Here is a 24,683-nt window from a genome sequence, read left to right as displayed (position 1 = left end):
AAAGATTCTTAGCACTATGCTTTACATCTGTAGAAACATATCAGTTTAAATAATAATAATAATAATAATAATAATAAAGGAAGCTCTTTATTTATTATTTCATTTCAGCCTTGGCAGATCTCACTGTGCGACCTCTGTGTCACCCTCAGGTAGCCTCCATGATTTTGGTGACTATGTTACACTGTGTGTAAACATTCAGTCAAATGTTAGAACAGCAGCGAATGTATCTGCAGGTAGGTCAGTAAAACAATGAAATATTTAAACCGTGTATGAAACATATTTTTCCAGTTCTGCGAAATGTTGCAGGAACACCAAGCACCAAGCACGCCCATCCAGGGCTGTCAAACCCTCTGAGGACCACGAGCATGATGGGAATAGACGAACACCAGGTCGTTTTTTTCACGGAGGTCTTGTTCAATATAAAGGTCAGCGGTGCAAAACTATTTTCGAAGAGCGTACGGGGGGGTGGGATCACACCCAGGGCTTTGGGAATACTAGGAGAAATGTCTAGAGAGATCAGAAACCATTTCGTTGTCACCGACCGATGCACTCACACCTCTATACACCCAGATATATCACATCAGACACAAAGAGATGGAGGAGAGTGCAGCAGGAAGAAAAATGCCGTTCCAGTTCAGCAGTCAAGCCTCTCAGCGCCTCGCCGCTCCGGCTTCTCAAATTGACAATTTTTACCAACTGTTATCCAGAAAGATGAGAGAGCTTCCTTTATACACACGCCTGAAGAGATGGCTCTTTGGACAAGTAAACAGGTGTTTACTCACAAATAAAGTACACACACAGTTTCACCAGTACTGGACAGCTCCTAGGACAGTAAGGGGTTTTCAGACAGAAATTAAACCATCTGAATATAAGATGGCCGTAAGAAAGAGGACATCTTGGCAGTAAGATGTGAAAAAAAAACAACGATTTTATTTTCCGCCTGTGTCCCCGCTAAATGGTCACTGCATTATTTATAATGTGAAATGCTATCTGCATAAAACCAGGAATTTAAAAGCACAATAATAAGGCTTGTTGATCACATGAAAGAGGAGTAAAAGGAAAGACTCTTGTTCCCTCTAGTGGCTCGTCTGCTGCACTGTTCAGTCAAAACGACAACGACATTCATTTATTATTATTGTATACAGTTGAAAAATAAGGATTGAAAACATTCTAAATATATTTCTAATGTAACTATTGACTAGTGAGGTTGGTAATTACCCAACTAATTCCCACATATATACAATTAATTATATCTAAATGTATTAAAATCTAAAGGTTTTGTCATTCTTTTGCTGTTCTGTGGTGAGAAAACCTAAAATTGATTTGAGACTGTAAATAATATACAGCCAAATTTATTGTTCTACCTGCGTTTTTAAACCATGTTAGAAGACATGTACTGTGTGAAAAGGTCAAAAGTTAACATAGTGATGTTTAAAATAAAGAAACAAACTTGAGTTTGTATAATAAAGTGGAACGACAAAGCATATATTTAACAATTGATGAAAGTTAATGAGAAAAAAGCTTAGAAAGCTAAGAGGACAGATGGAACCCTTTCTCAGGGATTGGTGTTTGGCTCGGTTTGTTTTCCTAATATATATAAATGCTAAATATCTGAAACTATGAATTTTAGGTTATTTGCTGATGACACAAACATTTTCTTTGTTTGAAATAACTTAGAACTGTAAAACAATGTAATTGCAGAAGAGAATGAATTTAAATTATGATTAGATAATAAATTGCCCTGAAATTTGAACAAAACAAAAATAATGTTTGTAAATTGTAGATCAAAGATGGAGTTCAAAATAGAGAGAATTGATGTAAATGTTGGAATGGTTCATAAAAACAAGTTTCTTTCTTTTACTATTGTTGACAAAAAAACTAAACAGGAAGCCTCACCTCAAATATAGTCAAAACAATGGAAAATAAAATGCTTCTGTATTGCACAAAGCCAAGCCTGAATTACACCCTAGAGTGCTCCACGTTCTGTGCTGTCCCTTAGTTTTATACTATTTCAGTTTCTGTGCAGAGATTTGGGGAAACAATTACAAAACTGCAATAAGGTCATTAATCATACTTCAGGAAAAAAAGAGGAATAAGAAAGATTAACAAGGCTGAACACACTAACCCTCTATTTATATTGTCAAAATGATCAAAATGCACCGTTTAGGTACTGCAGATAGTACTAAATATGTTCAAAGCCCAAAATAACCAGCTACAAAAATGTTGGAACATACAAAAATTGTTTAAGAATAGAGAAGGAGCCTATGACTTAAGAGGGGGGAATAAATTTCAAACAGCCAAGGAAAACTTTCTACGTCTCTGGGTGTTGCAAAGCTTGGCCTAGGGCGCCCCCTGCTGAATAAGGTGCATCTGTGAGTCTATTGCAATTATTATTACTATGATGATGATTATGCCATTAATAGTAGTAATGTGTAGAGGCAACTTTTTCCCTGTTATATTACTCTGTATAGAAAATAAATAAGATAATAGATAGATAGATAGATAGATAGATAGATAGATAGATAGATAGATAGATAGATAGATAGATAGATAGAAAATGCTGAAGCAGACACACTACATAAAAATTAATCCTATTATACATTTTAATGTATTTAATATATACCTTACATCTGTTTTGGATAGGTGCACTGGGAAAATATCTGCCGACCTGACTTCCCTCATATCTTCAAAAGTCGCCACATAAAGTGACATTACTGCTAGGTAAGTTGTCAGTACTGTTATTTAGATTATTTATTGCATGAATGGGTAATAATTAATCAAACTGGATGAAGTACTTGAGAGTTAAAGCTCTTTAACATTACCACACCCTTTTTAAAAGGGACCAAAAGTAAATTGGGCAAATTAAGTAGATAGAAGGCCTGACGTCGATCTGAGCTGTGGTGTTATGTCTTTCATGTGGTCAAAGGAGCTCTCCATAACAAGCCATCCTTTAGCTGTAAAAACAATATAAACATCTGAGAAATTGCTGCAATATTAGAAGCAAAACCTACAGTTTGGTGCATCGTGAGAATGAAAGAGAGCATTTGTGAACTCAGCAACGCAGAAGACCTGAACGTCCATGAAACAGTGGAGGGTGATTGCAGAATCATTTTAGGGTGAAAAAAAACTATTTTTCATCACTTCATGGAGTGAACGTCACTCTCCAGGAGGAAGGAGTATTAATATCCAAGTCGACCGTAGAGACAAGGCTGCATGAAAGTAAACACACAGGCTTCACTGCAAGGTGGAAGCCTCTGATGAGCCTCAAGAACAGAAAGGCTAGGTTGTAACAAAACATCTAAAAAAAAGCCTGCAGAGGTCTGGAAGAACCGTCTTTGGACAAGAAAGCAAGATCAACCTCTGCTAGAACCATGGCAAGAAGAAAGCATGGAGAGGGCGTGGAACAGCTCATGATCCGAAGCGTCCCACATCAGCTGTAAGGCACGGTGGAGGCAGCGTGATGGCCTGGGCCGCTAATGTTTGCTGATGACGTGACTCAGGACAGACGCAGCAGGATGAAACCTGATGTGTTCAGAGACAGACTTTCTGCTCAAACCCAGCTAAATGCGGTCAAACAGATTTCATAAACTGGACAATGACCCAAAACGTACAGCCAAAGCAGCCCACGAGTTTATTAAAGCAAAGAAATGCACTTTTCAGTACCACTTTTCAGTAAATGCATAAGGTTTTATTGATAACTTTGTTTAATTAGGGGGAAAAACTGTCAATACCAACCTGGCCCAGTGTGAAAAAGTAATTGTACCGCTTGTTAAAGCACGCATTAACTGTGATTATTAACCAGTTTTTATTATCAGTTCAAATTGACTGTCGGACCTGTTGAATCAAGAAATCTCCTCAACTGAACCTTCCTGACAACATGAAGTAGGCTAAAAGGTCAGGAGCGCATGCACTGACTAGATTCAAGTGGACATCTTTGAAAAAGGAACATAAGAGGAACTTTAACAGCAACGTAATGGTCTGACTGTAACGGATGATTAGTGACCAGTTTGGGTTTTTCAGCTCACTTGGGCTAAGGAGCAAGATAAAGGAGTCAGCTTGAAGTTCACCTCCTAATGGCTGAGAAACAAAGCTTATAAGAAGTGGCCTAGTCAAAGTTTGCATCTAAATTTGATTGAGTTGCTGTGGCACAACCTTCTATTACTTATAGGGTTTACGGTGCCAAGTTAGTCACCTGATCTTCACCTAACAGAGCATGGATTTCACTTGTTAGACTAAACTTTGCAGCAGTTAAGGAGGAACCCCAGCGTCTGGTGACGTCCATGAGTTCAACTTCAGACTGTCATTGCCAACCAACAGTTTTCTAACAAGTATTAAAAATGAATCTTTTATTTTCAGTTGTTATATGTAGAAAAAATATCAGCCAGCTACAATGGCCCAGGTCATCGCTAGACTTGAAGCCAATTGAAGATAAAAGAACATAAGATCAGAGAGCAGAAAGTGGCGTTCAGGACCTTCAGGATTTGGAGGCAGCTAAATTAATACTGTTAAATTCACACCTGAGCAATAACTATGACTAGTTTCTTTTTGACCAAGCATTGAAATAATTTCCCTGAATGTGTTTCATGCTCATTCCCTATGTCCTTCCACTTTATTTTGCACGGCTTTGTTTATGTATTCATTTATATTTATTGTATTTGGGCAGGTTCCTTGGGCGGTTACAAATATCTGGAGTAAATTTTGTAACCAACAGCTTCATTAGAAAAATAAAATACTCGACTTTTTAGTCGAGTAAACGGTCCTGAAGCGTGACAAGCTTCAAGGCGCACTTTTTCCTTCCATCTAACTTTCCAATAACCTTAATGAACACAGGACTGAAAAGCTTCTTTATAGCAGTGACCTATTGTGGCTTACTCACCAAGAGGAGGGTCACAAATACTGTTTCAGAGGAAATATAAAGTCAATTTATTGTAATGATAAATTTCAGTTGATTGCACACCTTAAAAACTTACCAACTGACGCAGGTTGTTGCTTTTCCTGTTTTAAAAGATTTTTTTCTGCCGTTGTTTGTAAAATTAAGGTGCATCATCTTCCTAATGTGTAAACCCTAATCTCTTAAATTTGGGAAACCCTGTGATACAGTTGTTGCTTCTGGCCTATTGCCAGCTGGTGGCAGGATAGTCAAAAATCTAATCCCAAGGCGTCCCACAACAGATGACCATAAAAAGTAAAGCAATAAACACCTTTATGTTAAAAAAGATACATTTTATTAAAAGAAATAGGATGGATTAGTCCCCACATTTACATTATGAGCTATCCAGTGACGACAATGCCTGACCCAGGTTCAGTCAGGTTAAACACACCTGTGAAGAAGGCTATGAAGAAATGTCTGCACCTGAACAAGGTTTACCTGCTCCGACGTAAAAATGTGACAATTACTAAAACCTGAAATAGTTTCTCCAGCTGCAGACGAAGAATATTCGTCACAGAACAGCAGTATTTTGTAGGTTTCTGAACCGAATCAACTGCTGCCTTAGAAAAACACAAATCTTGAAGAGAAACATGAGCTCTTAAAGCAAATATTTTTTTTAAACCCTCCCTGATGTTGGATCACAGCTCCCGCACTTTGTGATCTACATTCGAGACTGATCTGAGTAAGTTTACATGTAGCGCACTTCACTTAAATACTCTCATCACTGCTGACTTCTGAAAAATAAACTGTCCAAGTAAACATTTCTGACAATTATATAGACATGGACTCTATGTGGAAATATGTACACTTAAAAAACTGTAATAGATCCTGTAGTTTATGCGGTGACAAGAAGAGAGGTTGCTGTGGTTTTTGTTGATGATTGCATTCGATCTGAGAAGCCCCTAGGGAAGGAAAGCTTGGCTTATAATAATTTAGAGGAAAAACAAAACAACTAATTCAATCAAACAAGTTATTTCAGAGTACCTATGGTGGAAAAAAATAACTATACTTAAATGAAGCAGACAATTAAGCAGATAAAAGGCCTGACAGCAGATTAATCACTGTAAAAGCTGACGGTGTATCAGTTCCCACTGTGTGACAGTGAACCAGCTGACCTGACAAAGTGAAACAAACTGAATGTTACAAAGTAAAGCAAACTGTTCATAACACAATATTGGACAACAGTAGTGACAGCAAAGTCTGCAGCTGAAATCTGAGTTAAAGATTTATATGGTGGGTTATCCAGGACTAGGAAGCTGGGAGAAATTTTGTCAGTAGGCAGTTTAGCTTGGAGACTTAAAAAACCGGCACCATACCAGGGGATTTAAATGCGCTCTGTGGCGAGCGGCGTCTGCTTATAATAAAAAGGAGCATGACTATAAATGTATTTAAAACACTGAACTTATTGTAGATTTTAAGGTAAATGCTGCAACGTCTGCTCCAATTCTGACCGGCATTGTTACTCTGATGACAACTTTTTTTCTTTTTTTTTCAAAAAACAAAAACTGTCTAACCTGAATCTGAAATAAAGGAGCCACGCAAGTGATTGTTTACGTCTCCTTTTCCCCACACATAATGTGTTTTTTTTATTCTTGTGGGTTGAACTGCACTGCAGTAATAGCTCTCAGAATGTTATTTCAAGAATAACGTCGTTTCATTCAAGCCATCAGTTCGTCCGCAGTTGGTTCCCCCACCTGGCCTTAGAATAAGGTAAATAAAAGAGCAGGTAAATAAAAGAGCCGATGTTTTCAGCTAATTATTATGACCAAACATACAAGATTGGAGCGACCATGACACAATCAGCAACCATGACTGTAAGAGCTGCGGTTGCCTCTGTGGTCTGACTGTTGACTCCCTGCCCAGGCTATCTTAGCTAGCTAAACTATGTTGTGTCTTCTCCCCGTTACCTTTGGATTGTTTCTTCTCTTGAAGCCAAAAGGTCAACACTTGGAAACTGTGGGTGAAAATATTTGTTTATTTTTGGCTGGTGAGGAGAAAACTGTCCTAAACTTCTTTACTTCCTTGGAGCTAACCCATGTTTACCTGCGCATATGATCAGATGTCCCTATAGGAAATAGTTATTTGTAAAGAAAACTATCCTTTGTTTGTTTTACAGACACCACGCTATCGCCCATATATAGAAATGCTTCCTGACTCAAAAGGCTCTTTTTGTGCGTTTTTAAAGGACCTATCAGCCTTGCTCGAAAGGATAAAATTAAATAAAACAGGGTGATTGTGATTTATGTTTCATACTTCAACGATTTTTCAGGTTTTCTGATGCTAAAAGTATAATTATAGGCCCCCTAAGAGAAAGGAGTAGAAAACAAAGTTTAGGTCGACATACAGTTTGCGGATCCTGTTTGTAAATATGAAATACTATTTCGTTTGTTCCTTAAACTTTTGACCCTACGTTGTCTTTTCTGCAAAATAAAAATGAACAAAAACCCTCCCGACACATTTACTGAGCATAAGTACTAACAGCCAATAGAATGTGTTATTTTAATAACCTCCATAAAAACAAAAACGGAAAATAAATGCATCTCAAACTCATATTGGTCGCCCTCTAGGGGGAAGACAGAAAGCCACATGTTGATGTTTAGAGGAGCTTTAACACATACATACACTCTATATACAGATATGTGTGTTGGGACTGGACTTTTTAACCACGCTGAGAAACAAAAGTTTTTGTTTTCCCTCCTTAATAAGGCATGCCTTGTAAGGTGACCCGGAGAGCTCAGTCTGACGGCTTCGCCTTTCATTGCCTCACACTCGTCTGCACAGGTTTCACAAGCTGAAGTCGTTTCTGTTTTGTTTATTGCAGGATTCTCATCTTATGCCAAGATCCGTTTTCAGGGTTGGTTAGCTCTGGACGTTTTTTTTTTTTCCCCCCACTGATGTTTCCAGAGCAGGCTTCTCTAAGGCGTGGCATCATCTGGACGGCGGTGACGCGTGTCGGCTCGTCTTCGTGAGGTCACACCCCCGTGCTGCGATGGGAGGCGTGGTCTGTGCGCGCCGCCTTCGTCACGTCAGATGTTTGACAGACGTCGCCCTCTGGTGGCGCCCAGCGAAGCTCGCAGCCTCGGCTCTCTGGCCCTGATGGGGAAACGGACCAAAGCGTTTTGGGAAAAGCCGTGCGGGTGTTTGAAAACGATGAAATGAAAAACGCACATTTCTCCTCAACATCATTTTAAAACTAATCAACTCGGTCGGTTTGGTGGCTTATCATTTTTTCATATGACAAGAATCTACCTAAAGTGTTCTGCTTTCGCTCTATGAGCCCTTCAGCCTCACCTGACTCCAGGCTCCTCTGTTGGTCAGTCAAAAAAAAAAAAAAAAAAGGAAAAACAGTTGAAATAAAAAAAAAAACTATGGTGTTAAACATAAATTTTGCCATAAATACTCCCTGGTCCCTATGGTGTTGTGTGACTTTATCTGTATTAAAAAGATGAGCTGTGCTTTCAACAACAGGAAGATTTTAGCTTTCAAACGTGAATCATATCAGGTTTAGGAGACGTACTTGTAGTGCTCGTTGAAGTCCAGTCTGAAACTGAGGAAGCGCAGACTCTCATCTGGACTCATCATCAACAGCACAAGGAACTGCTGGATGGTGTTCTGAGAAGGAGCAGGGAGGAGGGAAGCAGGAAAAAAAAAAAAAAACAAGTCAAGCTGCTGATTTGACCAAATATTGGATCAAATCTAAAAAAAGGAGAGTGAGGCGGGTACCTGGTAGAAGTGGGTGAGGACTCGAAGCTCGGATCGCATCTTTGGTATGGTGTCCTGAAACTCCTGAATCCTCCTCTTCTCTTCAGATTCCTGTTCCGCCGTCACGCCCCACTCCCCCTGAATCGGCAGACAAACACCAGTTCTGTCAGGTGTTCTTCAAAGGTTCAAGGGGTATTAATACTTATACTGTGCATCAGTCTCTATTTAAGCGTTTATGGAGTCCTTACCTCCTCTTCCCTCTGCTGCTTCTTCTCCTCAAACTGTAGCCGGAGGGTGAGCTCCTCCAGCGCTGAACGGTAGAGAGAGTCCTGGACGTTTTGAAACTCGATGATTTGGTCGAATATGGCCCTAAGCTCGTTCAAAAGAGACTAGACGGAGAGATGAGAGCAGAATTGAGTAAAGCGTGAGCCAAACGGGGGAGATGGGAGATTATCAAACCGAATAGATGCCGCCGCGTCACCCTGCTGTTGTTGTCGAGCAGGCATCTGGAGATGATGGTGTCCAGGAAGACGTCGTGGGCGGCGATGATGTGGTCGAGGTCCTGGGCCTGCTGCACTTTGCTCCACAGCTCGTCCCACAAGCACTCCAGCACCTGCACGCACAGGCGAAGTTCAGCAGTGGCTTCTGGGAGCAATACTGGACAACCAAACGTGACGGTGGCGCTTTCATGTCGCTTCTACACGCAGACTTGGTAGAAAGCAGGAAACCTTCTGACGTTTAAAAGCATGTTGCCTCTACTTGGGTACCTGAAGTCCCTACTACTTTACATTACCCTGCCATTTCCCCATCATCCTAATCATACAGTGCTATTATTACAAAACAAAGCAATATGTTGGTCTGTAATTGCTCTGTTCATGTCTTCCAGTACGTTACAGCGGCAGCAGAGGTGGCGGTCGAACCTCGAAGGTGATGTAGTACTGCATTTGGTGGATGAAGTGAACCATTTCAGAGGCCAGGATGTGACATTGGTGCAGCACACCAGACAGCTCTAGGAAGACAAAAAGGAGGGCAGGTAGAGGGATATTACAAACCCACACACTGGAAATTTAACAATGTCAAAGCAAAAGCAAGAGTAATGTGTTTACACACAGATTTGCACCATGTCACAAAACTCAGATTATCTCAAACGGGTTTCTTTAACATGGACTCTGGACTCCAGAGGCTTTAATAGTCTCAGTCCAACATGGACATACAGCCGACTAATCTACCACTGCCTTGAGCTGCTATGATGTCAATATGCACAGAAATCTCAAGACGCCTTGCTGGACTTATGTCACGAAGAATTAAAGCAACTCTGAAGGCAAACGAAGGCCCAACTCAGTACCTGCGCCTAATAAAGTGGCCAGATTATGTATATACTGTATTTCTCGGACTATCAAGTCACACTTTTTTTTAATAGTTTAACCGATCCTGCGTTTTATAGTCATGTGCAACTTCTGCATCTTCCAATTTTAATTGGTTATTCATACTGACCAACTTGAACCAACAAGTAAACATTACCATCTATAGCCTCAAGAGGGCGCTCTAGGCTTGTGAGAAGTATATGCTGCTCTTATACCATTTAAAAATTAATTGAAACGTTAACTGAACACACGTTTGTATGTTGCTTCAGTCTGCATTCACGCAGCAGAGCATTGCGCGGTGCAGCAACCATGAAGCTAATAACATGAAGCTAACATGCTAACATGAAGCTAATAACAGCTAGCGCTAGCTTACAGGTCTGTTGTCCAGGGGGTTTACAACTTCGCTGATGTAAATGAGCTTTATGTTGCTCTCAAACATTTTGTGTCGTACTGTTAGCTTAGCACGCAGCACCATTCATGGTCTAATTTCAGCATAATTTGACAGCAAAAGAAGCCAGCAACTAAATAGCTGTTTAGCTTCTTATGCTAATATACCCCATTCAACTTTCCAGGTATGTTCCAGGTTAGTCAGCTGGTTGTAGACGCAGTTTTGTAATTGAATAAGTTGCCTTACCAGATTAAATGTCAGTTTTTAGTCTTGGATTGTTTGAAAGAAATTTCGAAATAAATTCGACTATTTGTTTTTTCCTCTTTACGGTGCATTTTTTGACTGATGCAATTTATATTCCGGAGCGAATTATAGTCCGAAAAGTACGGTAACCTATTTGTTGTAACATTTTCTGCGCTTGCGAAAAACTTTAATTTCTTACGCTGACAGGTGACAGGTAAATCCTCATTAGGCCATTTTCATATTAAAAACGCAAAACCAATTTTATTTCTAAAGCACTTCAAAAACAGCAGGCACTGGTCAAAGTGCTGAACAAAGGCATGGACGATTTAAAGAAAACACCACTAAATCTAACAAGCAAAGAACTTCAAACCAAGAACAAAGAATCGTATTGTTGGTACAGCAGAAAAGGAGCGAGAAAAGCTGCATCAGTTCACAAAAGCTACACCTAAAGAGACAGTGAGGGCGTGGCAAGCTAGTCTGTCCACTACAGATGAATGTAGGGTCCCAAAGAACTCAGAGGTCTGGGTGGAGATGTTTACCATGCAGACTGGTGTACAGAAGGTAATTTGACACGTTTTTATGTGTGTCTGCGGTGTTAATTGACTTTTTAATAAGTGTTGCACTTTGGCGCACAGTTCAACGTGACCAAGATAACAAAAGAAACCCATTAAGTCTTTATACTGGAACATTTTTACATTTAATCACACCACCGACTTCAACATGCCTTTTTTTCTGTTTTGAATGGGAAGGAAAATATCTTTTCTAAAAAAAAAATAGAAATCTTAAATGTGTGGCGTGCGTTAGTATTAAGCCCCTTGAGGAATAAATGTATAAAACCACATGCAGTTTCAGGTATAGCTGCATCTCTCCGCCAGCTTTGAGCACCTAAACCATTCAATAGCAGCTCTGCATGTATGTTGGGTCGTCTTCCACAGACCAACCGTCTTTCTTCCCTGTATTTGGCTGAACTCATAATTCATTGGAGAGGCGTTGTCAACGCACCAGGCATGGTTTTGAGCAGCTTGGCGTTACACATCTGTCCCTTCCAGATGTCCGTCAGTATGTACTCCATTCTCTTGGCCCTCCAGAGGAAGTTAAACACACGGAGGTAGTGGGGCATACACTCTCTGGTAAACACCTGACGCACATAGAGAAACATGTTTCTACAAGCGTGTTAACGCAAAAGGTGATTTTTAGACAGTCTAATGGGAGTTACTGTTGCAATGGGTCCGTCAACATGGTAATCGAGACTGAAGACATCCCAGCCTGTGTCACCAGCAGACACCTGAAGGCCACACAGAGACACAGCGGTACTTAGCAGGAAATGTAAAAATGCGGCGACTTCTGACAGGAAAAATCTAGATTTATATCATAGCGGTACCTCCAGCAGGCGCACGTCCAGCCTCTTTAGGATCTCGGCATTGTCGAACTGAGCGTTGGTGGCCCTGACCGCCGTCTCGAGGATGCCAGTCAGGTTATGCTGGTATAACGTGGTGGCGGGGCGGGCCAGCTCCGGTCTGGGAAGAAACGATACACAGATTATACTCAACATCCAAGCTGGGCATTACAATTCAGCCATTAGAGAACGTTAAAGGTGTCCCGACTTCAGCAGGTCCATGAGGTGCCTGATGAAGTCTCCCTGGCCCAGCAGCAGGTATCTCCTCATGGCCTGCAGGTGCTCCAGCAGCAGGTAGTTACGGTTGAGGACGTCCAGCAGGTATTTGCTGGTGTCGAAGTAGGCCGCGTCAATTTTCTCCTGGAAAGCTCCTTCCAGGTCCGACAGCAGTTCTGCAGCTACGGGGAGAGCGGAGACGAGGCGTCAGCCCCAGCCGTTAACCATGTTCTACGTAAAGGTCCTACTATTAACTCAAAAACAACAATATAATGCATATTTATACAGAACTTTACATTATAGGATGATTTCAACCAGCTGAAGCATTAATTGTAGGTCAGAGCAAACGAGCAAGAGGTTTGCTCTGACAGATCTATTCAAATGTCTCCTCAAAAGGTTTAAATGTCGAGTCTGTGGATTTTTAAGTGTGATAAACAGCAGAGCAGCTGCCGATGCTTCTACTGGGGATCCTGGATTAGAAATGCATTACGGCGGTCCAGTCAGGAGGGGATCAGGAACCGCAGGAGTGGACTTTGGAAAAGCGTGGATGTTTTTTCCCCCAGTGGAAAATCTATAGATCCACGACTTCATGAACATTTCCAGAGTCAAGTTTCCAGAGTTCTCCACCCTTCAATATCTATTTTAAATTGTAAGTATTTTATTTCATTAAGGAGTTATGGCACATCTTTACATTGGCCGAGATTTAAAAGGGAGACTAGAAAACCCTACAGACAGGAAGGATGGAAGAAAGGAAACAAGGAACAAACTGAGAAAGGACATAAGAAACAAGGAAAGGAAGGAAAGAAGGGAGGGCATAAGGAATAAAGGAAGGATACAATGGACTCAAGGAATGATCTAAGAAAAGAAAGCCAAAAGGTGAAGTGACAACTACAGGGAAAAATGAAGGAAATAAGGAAAGGAAGAAGGTAAGAAACAAGGAAGAAAGGAAAGACGTAGACATGGAAAGAGCGGAGTAAGCGAACAAGACAAAGGACGGAGGAAACAAAGGACATCAATGAGGGGGCAAGGAAAAAAGACACAAGAAAAGACCTAAGGAAGAGAGGAAGGACAAAGTAGGGAGGAACAGAGGACAGAAGGATATGAGGAAACAGAGATAAGAATTTTAGATGTGGGTTGGTAGAACCTCATAAAGTTTTCCCCACTTTTCCATAATTCCTTTGGCTGAGGGCCTCAGGGGGGCTGGAGACGATAGTTTAGGGTGGAGTCCAGCTGGATCTCTGCATTTCCACAACTTCTTAAATGATGTATGAACTGAACTGAGACCAAGCCTCTGGAAAGCAGCAAATAAACGACAAAGACTAAAACAGAGCCCGATAATCCTGACTGGATATCAATGTTTTCTGCAGTAGCTCCACACAGTAAAGGCTACAGATCAAACCAAGTCCCACAGTCTGGATCAATGAATTATGGCCAAGCATAATCCGTCTGGTCGGCAGTCAGAAGGGCAGAAGGACGAGGCCGGCGAGCGCTAAGAGCATCGACCCCTGCCTGTCCACCGACATTCGTCAATATGACCATCGATACCGAGTGGACACTGATGTCATTAGCACGCCTCACTCAACAACAACCCTGAACAGCCGACTTCAATATATGCAGCGCTTTGAAAAAGTATTTTTACTCCCTTACTTTACTTGCCCGGTTTTTAGCTCTTCTCTTTTTTTCGTCACACTTAAATTTCACAGATCAAACAAAGATCATGTTTCTAAATGAGGAGAAAAAAAAAAAGCTATCCAAACCAACCATCCTAAACCCTATAAGTAATAGAAGGTTGTGCCACAGCAACTCAATCAAATTTAGATGCAAACTTTGACTAGGCCACTCCTAAAAGCTTTGTTTCTCAGCCATTAGGAGGTGAACTTCAAGCTGACTCCTTTATCTCCCCCCCCCCTAATTAAACAAAGTTAGCAATAAAACCTCATGCATTTACTGAGGTCATCTCGATTCGAGATCCTGGAGACAAACTTTACCGTCTTTTGGCGTGTCGGCAGGTTTGGACGCTGGTGTGATTTTGCCTGGCGGTGTTCTGTCGTGGCAGACTTGATGCAGGAAGTTGATGGACTTGCCAATCAGCAGAACCTAAAAGGGACAAAAACGAAGGAGACGCTCGGCTGTTTTCCACGGCATGTCGTCCTCGTAGTGGAGGGCCTGTGACGTGCGTTTACCTTGCGAGCCTGATCCATGGTGATGAACGAGGGGATCATCGACTTCCTGAGGGAGTACTTGTCATGCCACAGACGATCCGTCTTTACGTTGGGGTCCGACGCCACAAAGAACTAAAAACAGACAACAACAAGGCGGTTACATCCAGGGCCGCTGCTCAAAATGGGAAATACAAGAGAACATAGTGGGCTAAGGCAGCTGTGTGTTTACAAGTCGTGAACTGGATGAAACTGCTCTTCCGCTAATTTGCAGAGGCAGAGATATAAAACCCGATAAAACCTGAAATTTTATACTTTTAGTAGATGTAAGGCGTTCATTAAGTCTGGTTTGTTCAACTAGTTTAGTTTAAATGACTGAAATACATTGAGGTAGCTTCTATGGCTGCTTGAAAACATCTGAATCCAACTTATATAGTATACAGAGTACACAATGTCTCTCAAAGGTTCACCAAGACCCCTCCGGTAAAATGCCAGATTTTTGTGTCAAATGCAAAAGAAAAAAACACAACCATGACAAAAACACATTTTCCACCCAGGGTGACATTTATCCTTCACAATCAGAATGACAAACTAACATTATTTAGGTGTAGAGATGTACGGTAAGCATAAAGAAAATATAAAAACATGGTTCCTTACAGCGTAACTCACCCCAAAATCTGTTAACATGGTTGTCTTATAGTACTGTCTACATATCCTGGTCATTTTAAAAAGTTTGTGCGCATTTGTTGAAATCCTGCTTTTGTGTCCTCCCAGGGTTAAACGGTGGTCTTGCAGTGAATTTTGAATTAACTTTGCTTTCGGTTGACCCGAGCAGCTCCGTCTTAAAAAACTAAAACAACAACTAAGCTCCCTCCATGTTGCACTTCTTTAGTGACTTTTTTTTCTTTAAACGTTGGTAGATTTGTTTCTAGTCACTTTTTTTTATGTGTTATCGGCGAATTTACGTGAAAGCAGCCAATTGTTCTGCCGTTCGTGCTGTGAGACGGTGGTGACGCTGGTTTCGGGTTGGACGGTTTTTATTTCTTTCGAAAGGCAAAATGACCAGCTTTGAAATTTGCACGCACGCAATTTTACTTGTGATTATGAACCAGAAGGAATTTTACCCAATTCCCCACAAAAAAACAAAAAACAAATAATAGCTCATAAATGCATATTAAAATTACAATATTTATTAGTTTGGTTTCAATTTTTCCCTCTATTCTACACAAAAAAATTTTCAAATTTTTTGTGTTAAAAAACAAAAACAAATATTCTCTAAAAATGTCACAGTGTATTGCACTTTAGATGTCTTAAAAGCCATTACCGTAGCCCTTTGCACGGCCTCCTGGGTAATTTTATTCCTTGAAAGGTTTAATAATTCAATTTGCGTAGTCTTAAACACAGCATTTAAATCCAGTCCAGCGCTACAAATAATGCTGAACTCGTAAATACGGTGTGAGGGGGGGTTGAAGAAGAGGCATCCATCATGGTGCTCTCCATTACGCTGCTCTCATCACTTCTCATTTACGAGGCAGGTCTACCGCCCCCCCCAACCCGTTTCACTAATGGTCTCATTCATTGGGGTCAAACATCAGTGCAGTTGAAGGGAACAATGTTCCAGAAATAAGTAATAAACTCTAAATGAGTTTTTCTTCCCAGAGGCCAGCCCTCGGCGGCCTCGTTAAGCACGGAGCGTTTCAGCACCGCCGATCAGATCATCCCCAAACAGGAAACGAACGCACCTCGTGGTAAGTGTCCTCCAGCTCCCCGTCGTAAATCCACCTGTAGAGGAAGTTGAGGATGGGGTGGGACACCAGGCTGAGGATGTGCTGGACCAGCGCTCTCATCTGGGGGTCTCCCGTCTTCCCGTAGGAGTGAACCGCAGAGGCCAGGTCGCCTCCCTTACGACCTGAAAGGCGCGCGGATCAGGTCAGAGTCAAGGCAGCCGGCGTGTAAACGTGCACCGACCCCCCCGCACAGACCCTAAAGTAGGAGTCTGACCCACCTTGGCAGAAGTCGACGAGGGCGGCCAGCGTTTTGAGTCGCACCTTTGGGTCGTACATCCAGACCAGAAGCCTCCTTAGAGTTAAACTGTTCTCTGCGCACATGCTCACGCCCTGCTCGTCCTCCACCTGCAACTAAAAAGCACACACGAAGATCAACAAAAGGGATTTACTCTTTAAATTGGAATAAAGGAATCTCAGCTGAAACCCACGCGTGATCAGTCTGCGCGTTTACCTGCGAGTGGAGGACAGAGAGAAGCCTGTAGTATTCCTTCAGCTCCTGGTGAAGCGACGCGCAGAAGCTCTGGGAGGTTCAGAAGTGACAGAGGATAAAAAAAATTTAAATTAACAGTGTGTGTGTCTGAGGGACAGCTGCACACATGTCGAACACAAACACACACCTGTCCCACCAAGCCGAAGGCCCGGTCGAGGGTCCTGGCGTCTGTGTACTTCCTGACTTTGTTGTGGAGCCAGCCGAGCTCAGCCAGTCTGCTGCTGATGTCCCTCAGGGACTTGCATAGCACCACCTAGTGAGGCCAAGCATGCGTCGAATAAATAGATTATAAACTTCATATACAAAGGGGTTCTTCCTGCAAGTAGCAAAATCTCAACTTATTCAAATAACGGCGAGAAGAAAAGTCTCTGCAAGATGGGAAAATTGTCTTGATGAATGCCAATACACGATTTAAATTTAAATTATGAAAAGGCATCTATGAATCAAAGCTTCATCCCAAAATGTCTCAAAGGCAAATTTTTAAACAAACAGCTGTAGATAAATATGAGAAACGTCAAAAAATTAACTAACTAGAATACATAAAAGTATAATTACAAAGCAACTTAGATATAAACAATATAGTCTCATCATATCTCTTTTAAAAATATCAATATTTTTTAAATATCGATGCACACACAGGCAGACTGGGTTCACCCAAAAGCGCTTTTATTTTTCTCAGTAGGGTGCCTGAGTATTAGGTCTCCAATCTACTAATTCTCAGTCAACATTTTCCTAGACTACCTTTTTATTACCCGGGAACTCGCCACAGAAAGATTTGAAATTCAAGCTTCCAGAAACTCCTCTGTCTCTCTCTTTGGTGCCGATTGTATAACAAAACAACTAATTTAATATTGCAGAGATTATTTTATAACTCTTTGCCAACGTCCAGCTGTGGTCTGGGCTGCCCTGTGCTGCTTTCTGTCTTTGACATTTTATTGACATTTCTCTACTTCTGACATTCACTATAATATCTAGAAAATATTATCATAATACAAAAGCGATGCACCTTTATATCGAGTCCCTGTTGTCACATCAGCGATTGCTATATTGTATTAACAAGACCTCTTGGATGTAATATTGCAAAGGAAATATATTTCAAGGGAAAATTATACATGTCAATAATAATTTTTCCACTTAATTCCCACACTTGATGTGAATTCTCACTGGCCGAGATGCTCAAGCTCACTCAGAGTAGTGGGGGAATTGTGGTAAAGCGATTTTAAAGGAGCAATAAGTAATAATAACACCTTGTGGCTCAAATCGGTACAACGGCTTTCCAATCACAACAATCCAATACGCTGTTTATAAACGGTCTGTTATTGCACTGAATGTTTACTTCTTATATGCTGTTGTATTCTGTTCCATTGGCAAAAGGCTGCTGCTCTTTTGCCAAGATAAAATACCAAATGCTGCGCTCTGTTTTGGGAACTCTCATATGATTGGCTGAGGAACCAGGAAGTAAACGCGGGCTACACTCTGAACCGAAGTCGTTTTGCACCGTACCTCTAGGCTTAAACGGAGAAAAAAAAAACGTGACTAAGACGTTGTTGATGGAGAGGAGCGATTGTTCAGAGGGAATGTTACTTCCATCATGGGTGACAAATTAGAATAATTTAGGTTGATTTTTGCAGTAAATATTTACTTATAGCTCCTTTAAGTAAAGGGTAGCAGTGACAGGGATTCCCTGAGATTGTGCAGCCTTAATCGCCAACCCCAAAACCAAACAACTGAAAAGAAAGAATTGTAAAAATAACGATGATAGTTAATAGTTATTTACAAGGTTTTGCTAATCTCATTTTAATATGTCATTTATAAATGAGCATAAATCTCATTTATTTCTTACTACAACTGTGTACTTCATAATATTTCACTCTCTCTCTACAATATTCAAACAAGTGTCTGATTAGATTTTTGAAGATTTAACAGGATTGATTTTTTTGGTGTAAATTTCCAATTCTCAGCTGTAGTTTTTTTCCCCCAATAGACCACAATTTCCATCTTAAACACATAGAAAGTCATTTAACGATCCAAATTATCGGCCTGGTAGAAAACTTAAGACTTACATAAAACCTCTCTGACGCAATATGGCCGATTAAGACTTAAACTAATTAAAAAATGCGTCATGTTACGTGTTTACGTGTCATTAACAGAGAACCGACTGTAGTTTCCAACATGCAGCCAGGTTACCTTGAAGGCCAATGGAGCAGCAACAGGCCGGTTTCCCGGCAGGAGTGTGGTTCGCATTTAATGATGCATTAAATTTTCATCTGCTTAACAAATCCTTTTATCTGGGAAGCTTTGAAGAGAGGTTAAGTAGGGGGGGGGTTGGGGGGGGGAACGCTCCAAAATATCTCTGTCCTTGACTAATTTGTTTGCGGCTCCCTTGGGAGCGGGTCCTGATGGAGCACATCGACCAGAAACCTATGTTTAGTCCCACGGAGAGAAAATGGGAACAAATTCACCCCCAGCGGGAGTGGGGAAACGAAAAAAATCAACAAGGAAATAAAAAAAAAAAGATGTTGATGTTTATTGGCGCCAAAAAGCCTTACATCGACCTGCTGAAGCGCACTCAATATATCCCCACTTGTTACATCACTCCAGCTCTGCTTTAGTTAGCGGGAAGCTTCCCGACCAGATGAGGAATTTCTGCTTCCCTGAGTCCCTTAAAAAAAAAAAAAGTTTGCGCACCTTGTTGTCTATCTTGTAGCCGTTGTCCTGGGCGTTCATCTTGACGAACTTGCCGTCTATTCCCTGGAAGACGTAGAGGATGTCGCGCACCAGCGCCGCCTCGCTCACCTCACCTGCGGCGGCACAAGACGGTTGGTCAGAGCTGGACGTCCGTTTTGAGGTTTTGGTTGGAAATAAACGTCGGGGGCGTAATGCCGGCGGTGAATTTAGCACAAGAAATTAGGATTTTATTTCAACAGCACCTTTAATATCAAGAGGCAACAAAACTTCTTTTGTATCTGAGATAGCTTGATCAAATTATCTTTTTAACTAAAGATTCTTGCAGGAAAAACTCAACAGGCCAAATGCTATGGCCTCTGTGTGTTTTAGCATGAATTAATGATACTTTACACTTCAGACTACCTCTACAGAAAGTTTAATTTCAGGTTGAACCTCATGTTGCAGAGAAGTTTAGAGATTAGGGATATTGATGAGTATTTCTGGTTTGTTTTTTTTAAACAACTCTGCTTCTGTGTTAATTTACTAAAAGGGTGACATCAATAACTACTTAAAATGTTAAGTAGCACTTTAATAATTGATCATTTCTTTAAAAACAAACAAACCCAAAGCAGTTTTCCTGATTGGGTCTCTGTCTTCATTCACGTCACTCACCGGTCCCGTCGCCGTCTCTGCGAGGACGGACCGCTCTGGTGTTTGGCACTTGTGGGCCGAGTGGTGGCCGGCTTGTGGGCGGGGCCATGATGGCAGAAGGGGAGGAGCTTATAGGAAGAGCCCAGGCCAGCCGAGAGCCCAGAGACTGAGTGGCTGCAGCTGCAGACAGGGGGGGTGGACTGAAACACACACACACACAAAAAGGCACCGATTCGTTACTGGGAATGATCCGACTCCTGATTGGGTTACTTACTGAGCTGGTCCCCCCAAAAAAAATGGAATAAGGGTAATGGATAGAGCTAAGCATCAATAGATAAGACAGGGGAACAGAGGGATATAATGGATGCATGGACTAACAAACAGAGGAGCAAATAGCCGGGTTTGCAGATGCAATTTTTAGAAAATGAGATAAAAAAAATAATAATTCTCCAGAATTATTCAGGCCTAAAAACCATTACAATCACATTCTGACGTTTTTCAAGGCAATGCAGGAACCCCGGGATAAATCTAAGAGTTCCTTCATCGGATGTCTCCCAAAACGCTAAATTGGCTCCGTCAACAAAGCAGACCATTAGGATCATTAAGGTGTAGCTACCTGTTTCAGACCAGACAACCTTCCCAATTAGAAGGTGAGCCCAGAGTGTTTACTGGCCATTTTTCAGATGAAGGACTCCTGCATCATTAATGCGAGCAAATGGGGCAAAACAGCCTCTGAAGCCTCATAAACCTGCGTTCTAACAGCTCGGGGCTAAAAGGTGAGATCGTGTTCTGGGGCTAATTGGTGCTCGTTACCTTGTACAAGGACGTTTACAGAAACATCAGATTAACAACCTTGTTCTGCTAACAGCCTCTTAGGGTGGAGCCGCTGAACCGCAGCCGACACGTAATTCAGCTGTGACGATGACAGCCGAGCCCAAACAAACATCACATCTACCCTTTTAAAATCAGGATTTGTGGAAACTCACCCGGCTTGCAGGGACTGCGCCGTCGGCGTGGGTCCGTTCAGCGTGTAGACTCCCAGACTGGAAATCCCGCTGGTGCCAACGCTCCCAGACAGGCCGGCGCTCCTTTCCCCGTAGCCCAGGGCCAAGCTCTGGGGCCGGGTGCAGTAGAACGGGGTTGAGTGCGCGTCCCTGGGGAGGGCTTGGGCAAAAAGCGCCCCGTAGTTTCCAACCTGAGGGGGCCAGTTTAAACCGGGATTAAACTCGTGTTCAGACAGCTTTATTTGTCATTTTGTATGCACAGAGTGCATACAGCTTGTAAATTGCAGTAAAATTAAATTAAATTACAGTATGAGGTGCAGCAGTGATTTAAAAGTAAACAATTGACATGTAGACAATGCAGGAGAAGTCACAGTGTACAGGTGAGTATTTTTAAAACCATTTGTACGTGCAGAATTGATTGTGCAAAGGGCATTTGTGCAACAATGCATTTCAAAACTAAGAGTTCGGCAGCATTTGCATTGCTAGATGGAGATGCAATGATGCAAAATGTGCAAATATGCGAAAATTTGCTAATTTTCACATCCTAAGGCTGTGTGGGTGCGTTTCCCCTACCCGGCTGGAAGGTTTGCGGGGGTCTTCGGAGAGGCTGAGCAGCAGGTACAGAACTGACCAGCGGTGCTTAAGAACCCCCTGAGGAGCAGCGCAAGAAATTTCAAAGGTTACACAGTGGCTTGCAAAAAAACAAAAGGTATCACATTTTTTGGCACATTACACCGACACGTAGCACGTAAATACGACTCAGTAGGATAACGACGCATCGTTTTCTACTTTCTTTACAAATCCAATTCTAAAAGATTACGATTACATTTGATTAAAGCAAGGATAGTTTATTTGTGTAGCACTTTTCAGTAACGAGACAATTCAAAGTGCTACAGAGGAAAGCATATGCGATTAACCCCCCTCCCCCCCTTTACTCTGGTACCACCAAATAAACCTGCCGTTTTTGCAGTGTCTAATCCAAGTAACTCCTGTAGAACATCTAAATGCGCTAATAAAACATTTCCTGCTGCTTTAAGCAATAGATATCATCTCACGTTTAGAGACCCTGAATGCTTGGTATTTATTACCGGCCAAGCACTTTTTTGCAATACTGAGATAATGTACAGCGACATTGTGAGAATACATTTGTGATATATCGTGCAGCCCTAACTACTATCACGTAAAAAAAAAAAACAAGATGTTGGATCGTCGTTTTATGCTTCACGCAGATGCTTTTCTGTGCGAGCGGGACAAACCTGCGTCTGAAGTTTTCTGTGCAGCTCTGAGAACAGCGCAGCGTCTGCTTCCCTCCTCTGCCGCAACACTGCAAAGGCAACAACAACCCAAAAACAACCCTGTTAGCTGAGGAGACAAGCAGGTCAACGTACCCTCAAACTACTGAATCTGGGGCAGTCCCCTGATTCAGTGAGACTTTCTTTTAAAACATCAAAATAAATTAGAACTAAGCGAAGTCTGGGCATCCCAGTCTCTGAAGTGTTGAGATATTTCTGTTAAAAAACCTCAGAGCGGTACCTCAGATCAATGCGTTCCTGCTTACTGTGCTTCATCAGCTACTATACCAGTCCGCCGGGATTAGCTGCTGTGGTGAAATTAATGTTCTCCTATAGCTGTTCCAGCATAAAAAAAAAAAAAATAGAATACACACACAGCGTGGATTTATTATCTGCTATGCTTATAGATCCAACGCCAAACGCATATCCATACGCCGTGATTCTGTGACAGTCTAGCTTGGCATGCAACCCGTGTGATAGATGCATTTTCATTCACACAGTCCGAGTCCTGCTCCGCTTACGTTCCTTCTTGATCTTCTCCGACACCAGGAACTCGTCTCGCTCGATGGTGGGGGCGTAGTTGCTGCCAATGACTCGCACGGCATACTGGAACTGGTGGGCAACCTCCGCTGGAGAAACACAAAATCACTAAAATTATTACTAAAACAAATGACGCATTTCAGGGCCTTTTGTACTACAGATGTCATGTTTGGTCCAAATTCAAGACTGACACCCATAAATAATATCTAGCTCAACCATCTTCCGTTAGAAAAAAATAAAAATGAGTGAAAAAGGTCCATAGGTCTGTGATTTAATCTTAGTATAATGCAGCTGTTTTCTGAAGGCCTCGGAGGGTTTGTTATTAGGAACACTGTTGAGAAAACTGTATCAGAGAGCCCTGGTTTAGGTTATAAGACACCCCGAAGGCCCAAACTTTGTACATCTCACAGTAACACTGACACCGTTTGGCTCAAATCAGCCAACCCTGGGAACTCTCATATGATTGGCTCAGGAACCAGGAAGTAAACACGGGCTACACTCTAGGACTGTAACTCTAGGTTTGGACGGAGAAAAACGTGACTAAGACGTTGTTGATGGAGGAGACTGACTGTTTATATGGAACGCTACTTATATCCTCGGTGACAGATGAGAATGATTTAGGTGGATTTCACAGTAAATATCTTACGTATAGCTCCTTTAAAGGTAGTCCAGTTTACACATTGCAACAAAGTAGTTCACGTTGGGAAGGAGCTGCTCTGCTCTGGCCCACATGAAAAAGGCAAAGTGTGGAGGAGAACTAACACTGGAGATCAACCTGACCGTGCCGTCCATACAGTGGAACATGGTGTTGGCAGCATCATGATGTGGGGATGCATTTATTAAAGAGGGGCGGGGGCAGATGACTTCTTCTTCTGGGGAAGAAGGCTGCCAACAACTTGAGAAAAAAAGGTGAGTCTTCATTTATAATTGTCCTACTGCTTCACAATCAGACTTTAAGTAAGATCTTATCTGTTATTTAACGTGGTCAATTAAAAAAAAAAGCTATAGGGGTGTAAGTTGACTGAAAGCCAGAGTATAGGATGACAAGCTTTTGGTGTGGGTGTCTTCCTGCCAACAGGGGCCTGCACCTAGCAGGGATGCAAGTGCATCCAGAAGCCGTGCAAACCTCCCATTGACCGGCGGGGGTGGCTGAAATGTCGACTAGCGAACAAAACAACTGAAATAACCTTTAAACCAGTCCAGCAAAGCATTCAAAGCTGTAAATTACACCAGCATCTGTGAAGCGCGACGTGCAGCACAGCGATCCCGCTGCGTGCCACCTGTCCACAGCAAAACCCCCACAACATCATGAGCATCATTTTTAACATGTTTGATAAGTCTGCGATCTTGTTGAGATCGCTAAATATAAACAAACTCCATCTTGGTCCGTTTCCTGGGCCACTTCAACCGTTACACGTCGTTGAAACCCGTGAGTCGAAAAACCTTTAATTATTCATAAATAACGAGACGCCTGGCGTAAAATGATCGCGCCGAAATGTCCACCCTTCACCGACGAAGAGCGCAATATATGTGTTGTGTGTGTAGGGAAACCGATTTGACCAAATACGCATAGCTGAAATAAAATGACGCGTTTTTTCAATAGGAGTTCGCTTGGGAGCTTCCTTGCAGGCGGCCAGGCTAGCGTTAACTGACGTACCTTCGCTTTTTCCCGTGATCCTGCAGCACAAGCTCTGCAGCAGAACATTGGGCGATTTCTGGTCCAGACTTGCCATCCTGGCCGTGGAAATCGGGTTTCGTGTTCCCTAAAGGATAAACGCGTTGGATGGATGTCCACTAACTGCCGCCTCCCAGTTCTAGCAACGCCATTTTGACAAAGCGGGTCATGCTAGCACG

General features: G+C 42.0%; 1 protein-coding gene and 1 long non-coding RNA gene across 3 annotated transcripts; one reads left to right on the top strand and one right to left on the bottom strand.

Moving 5' to 3' along the window:
- Nucleotides 1-354: 354 nt before the first annotated feature.
- LOC118557722 lies at nucleotides 355-2,798 on the top strand. Its single transcript, XR_004927957.1, has 3 exons — nucleotides 355-425; nucleotides 571-770; nucleotides 2,644-2,798. It is a non-coding gene; the product is annotated as an uncharacterized LOC118557722 (long non-coding RNA).
- Nucleotides 2,799-7,726: 4,928 nt separating this feature from the next.
- On the bottom strand, nucleotides 7,727-24,683 carry tubgcp3 (tubulin, gamma complex associated protein 3). Of its 2 annotated transcripts, XM_012857220.3 has the most exons (24): nucleotides 24,487-24,683; nucleotides 22,811-22,918; nucleotides 22,254-22,321; nucleotides 21,571-21,648; nucleotides 20,980-21,188; nucleotides 20,015-20,193; nucleotides 19,364-19,476; nucleotides 16,803-16,928; nucleotides 16,637-16,705; nucleotides 16,404-16,536; nucleotides 16,141-16,307; nucleotides 14,423-14,533; nucleotides 14,228-14,336; nucleotides 12,232-12,421; nucleotides 12,009-12,144; nucleotides 11,844-11,912; nucleotides 11,630-11,765; nucleotides 9,553-9,641; nucleotides 9,114-9,245; nucleotides 8,881-9,021; nucleotides 8,654-8,770; nucleotides 8,448-8,542; nucleotides 8,222-8,237; nucleotides 7,727-8,023 (listed from the first exon to the last, which is right to left on the bottom strand). In XM_012857220.3, exons 1-24 carry the CDS (start codon nucleotides 24,560-24,562, stop codon nucleotides 7,952-7,954), a joined length of 2,739 nt encoding a protein of 912 aa, XP_012712674.2. In that variant the 5' UTR covers nucleotides 24,563-24,683; the 3' UTR covers nucleotides 7,727-7,951. The 2 variants fall into 2 exon arrangements, with proteins under 2 accessions (XP_012712674.2, XP_012712673.2); XM_012857219.3 differs by lacking the exon at nucleotides 8,222-8,237.

The sequence above is a fragment of the Fundulus heteroclitus genome, chromosome 24 (assembly GCF_011125445.2).
Source record: "Fundulus heteroclitus isolate FHET01 chromosome 24, MU-UCD_Fhet_4.1, whole genome shotgun sequence".
Lineage (NCBI taxonomy): Eukaryota > Metazoa > Chordata > Actinopteri > Cyprinodontiformes > Fundulidae > Fundulus > Fundulus heteroclitus.
Note: the sequence above shows the minus strand (reverse complement) of the source record. Positions and strands in the feature narration are given on the sequence as shown.

Coding starts and splice junctions, on each gene's coding strand:
- tubgcp3 (XM_012857220.3), bottom strand. CDS start 24,562: ATGGCAAGTCTGGACCAGAAATCGCCCAATGTTCTGCTGCAGAGCTTG. Junction 22,322..22,810: donor GGAGAAGATCAAGAAGGAAC/GTAAGCGGAGCA, acceptor TTGCCTTTGCAG/TGTTGCGGCAGAGGAGGGAA. Junction 8,543..8,653: donor TCCTCACCCACTTCTACCAG/GTACCCGCCTCA, acceptor GCTCCTTCTCAG/AACACCATCCAGCAGTTCCT.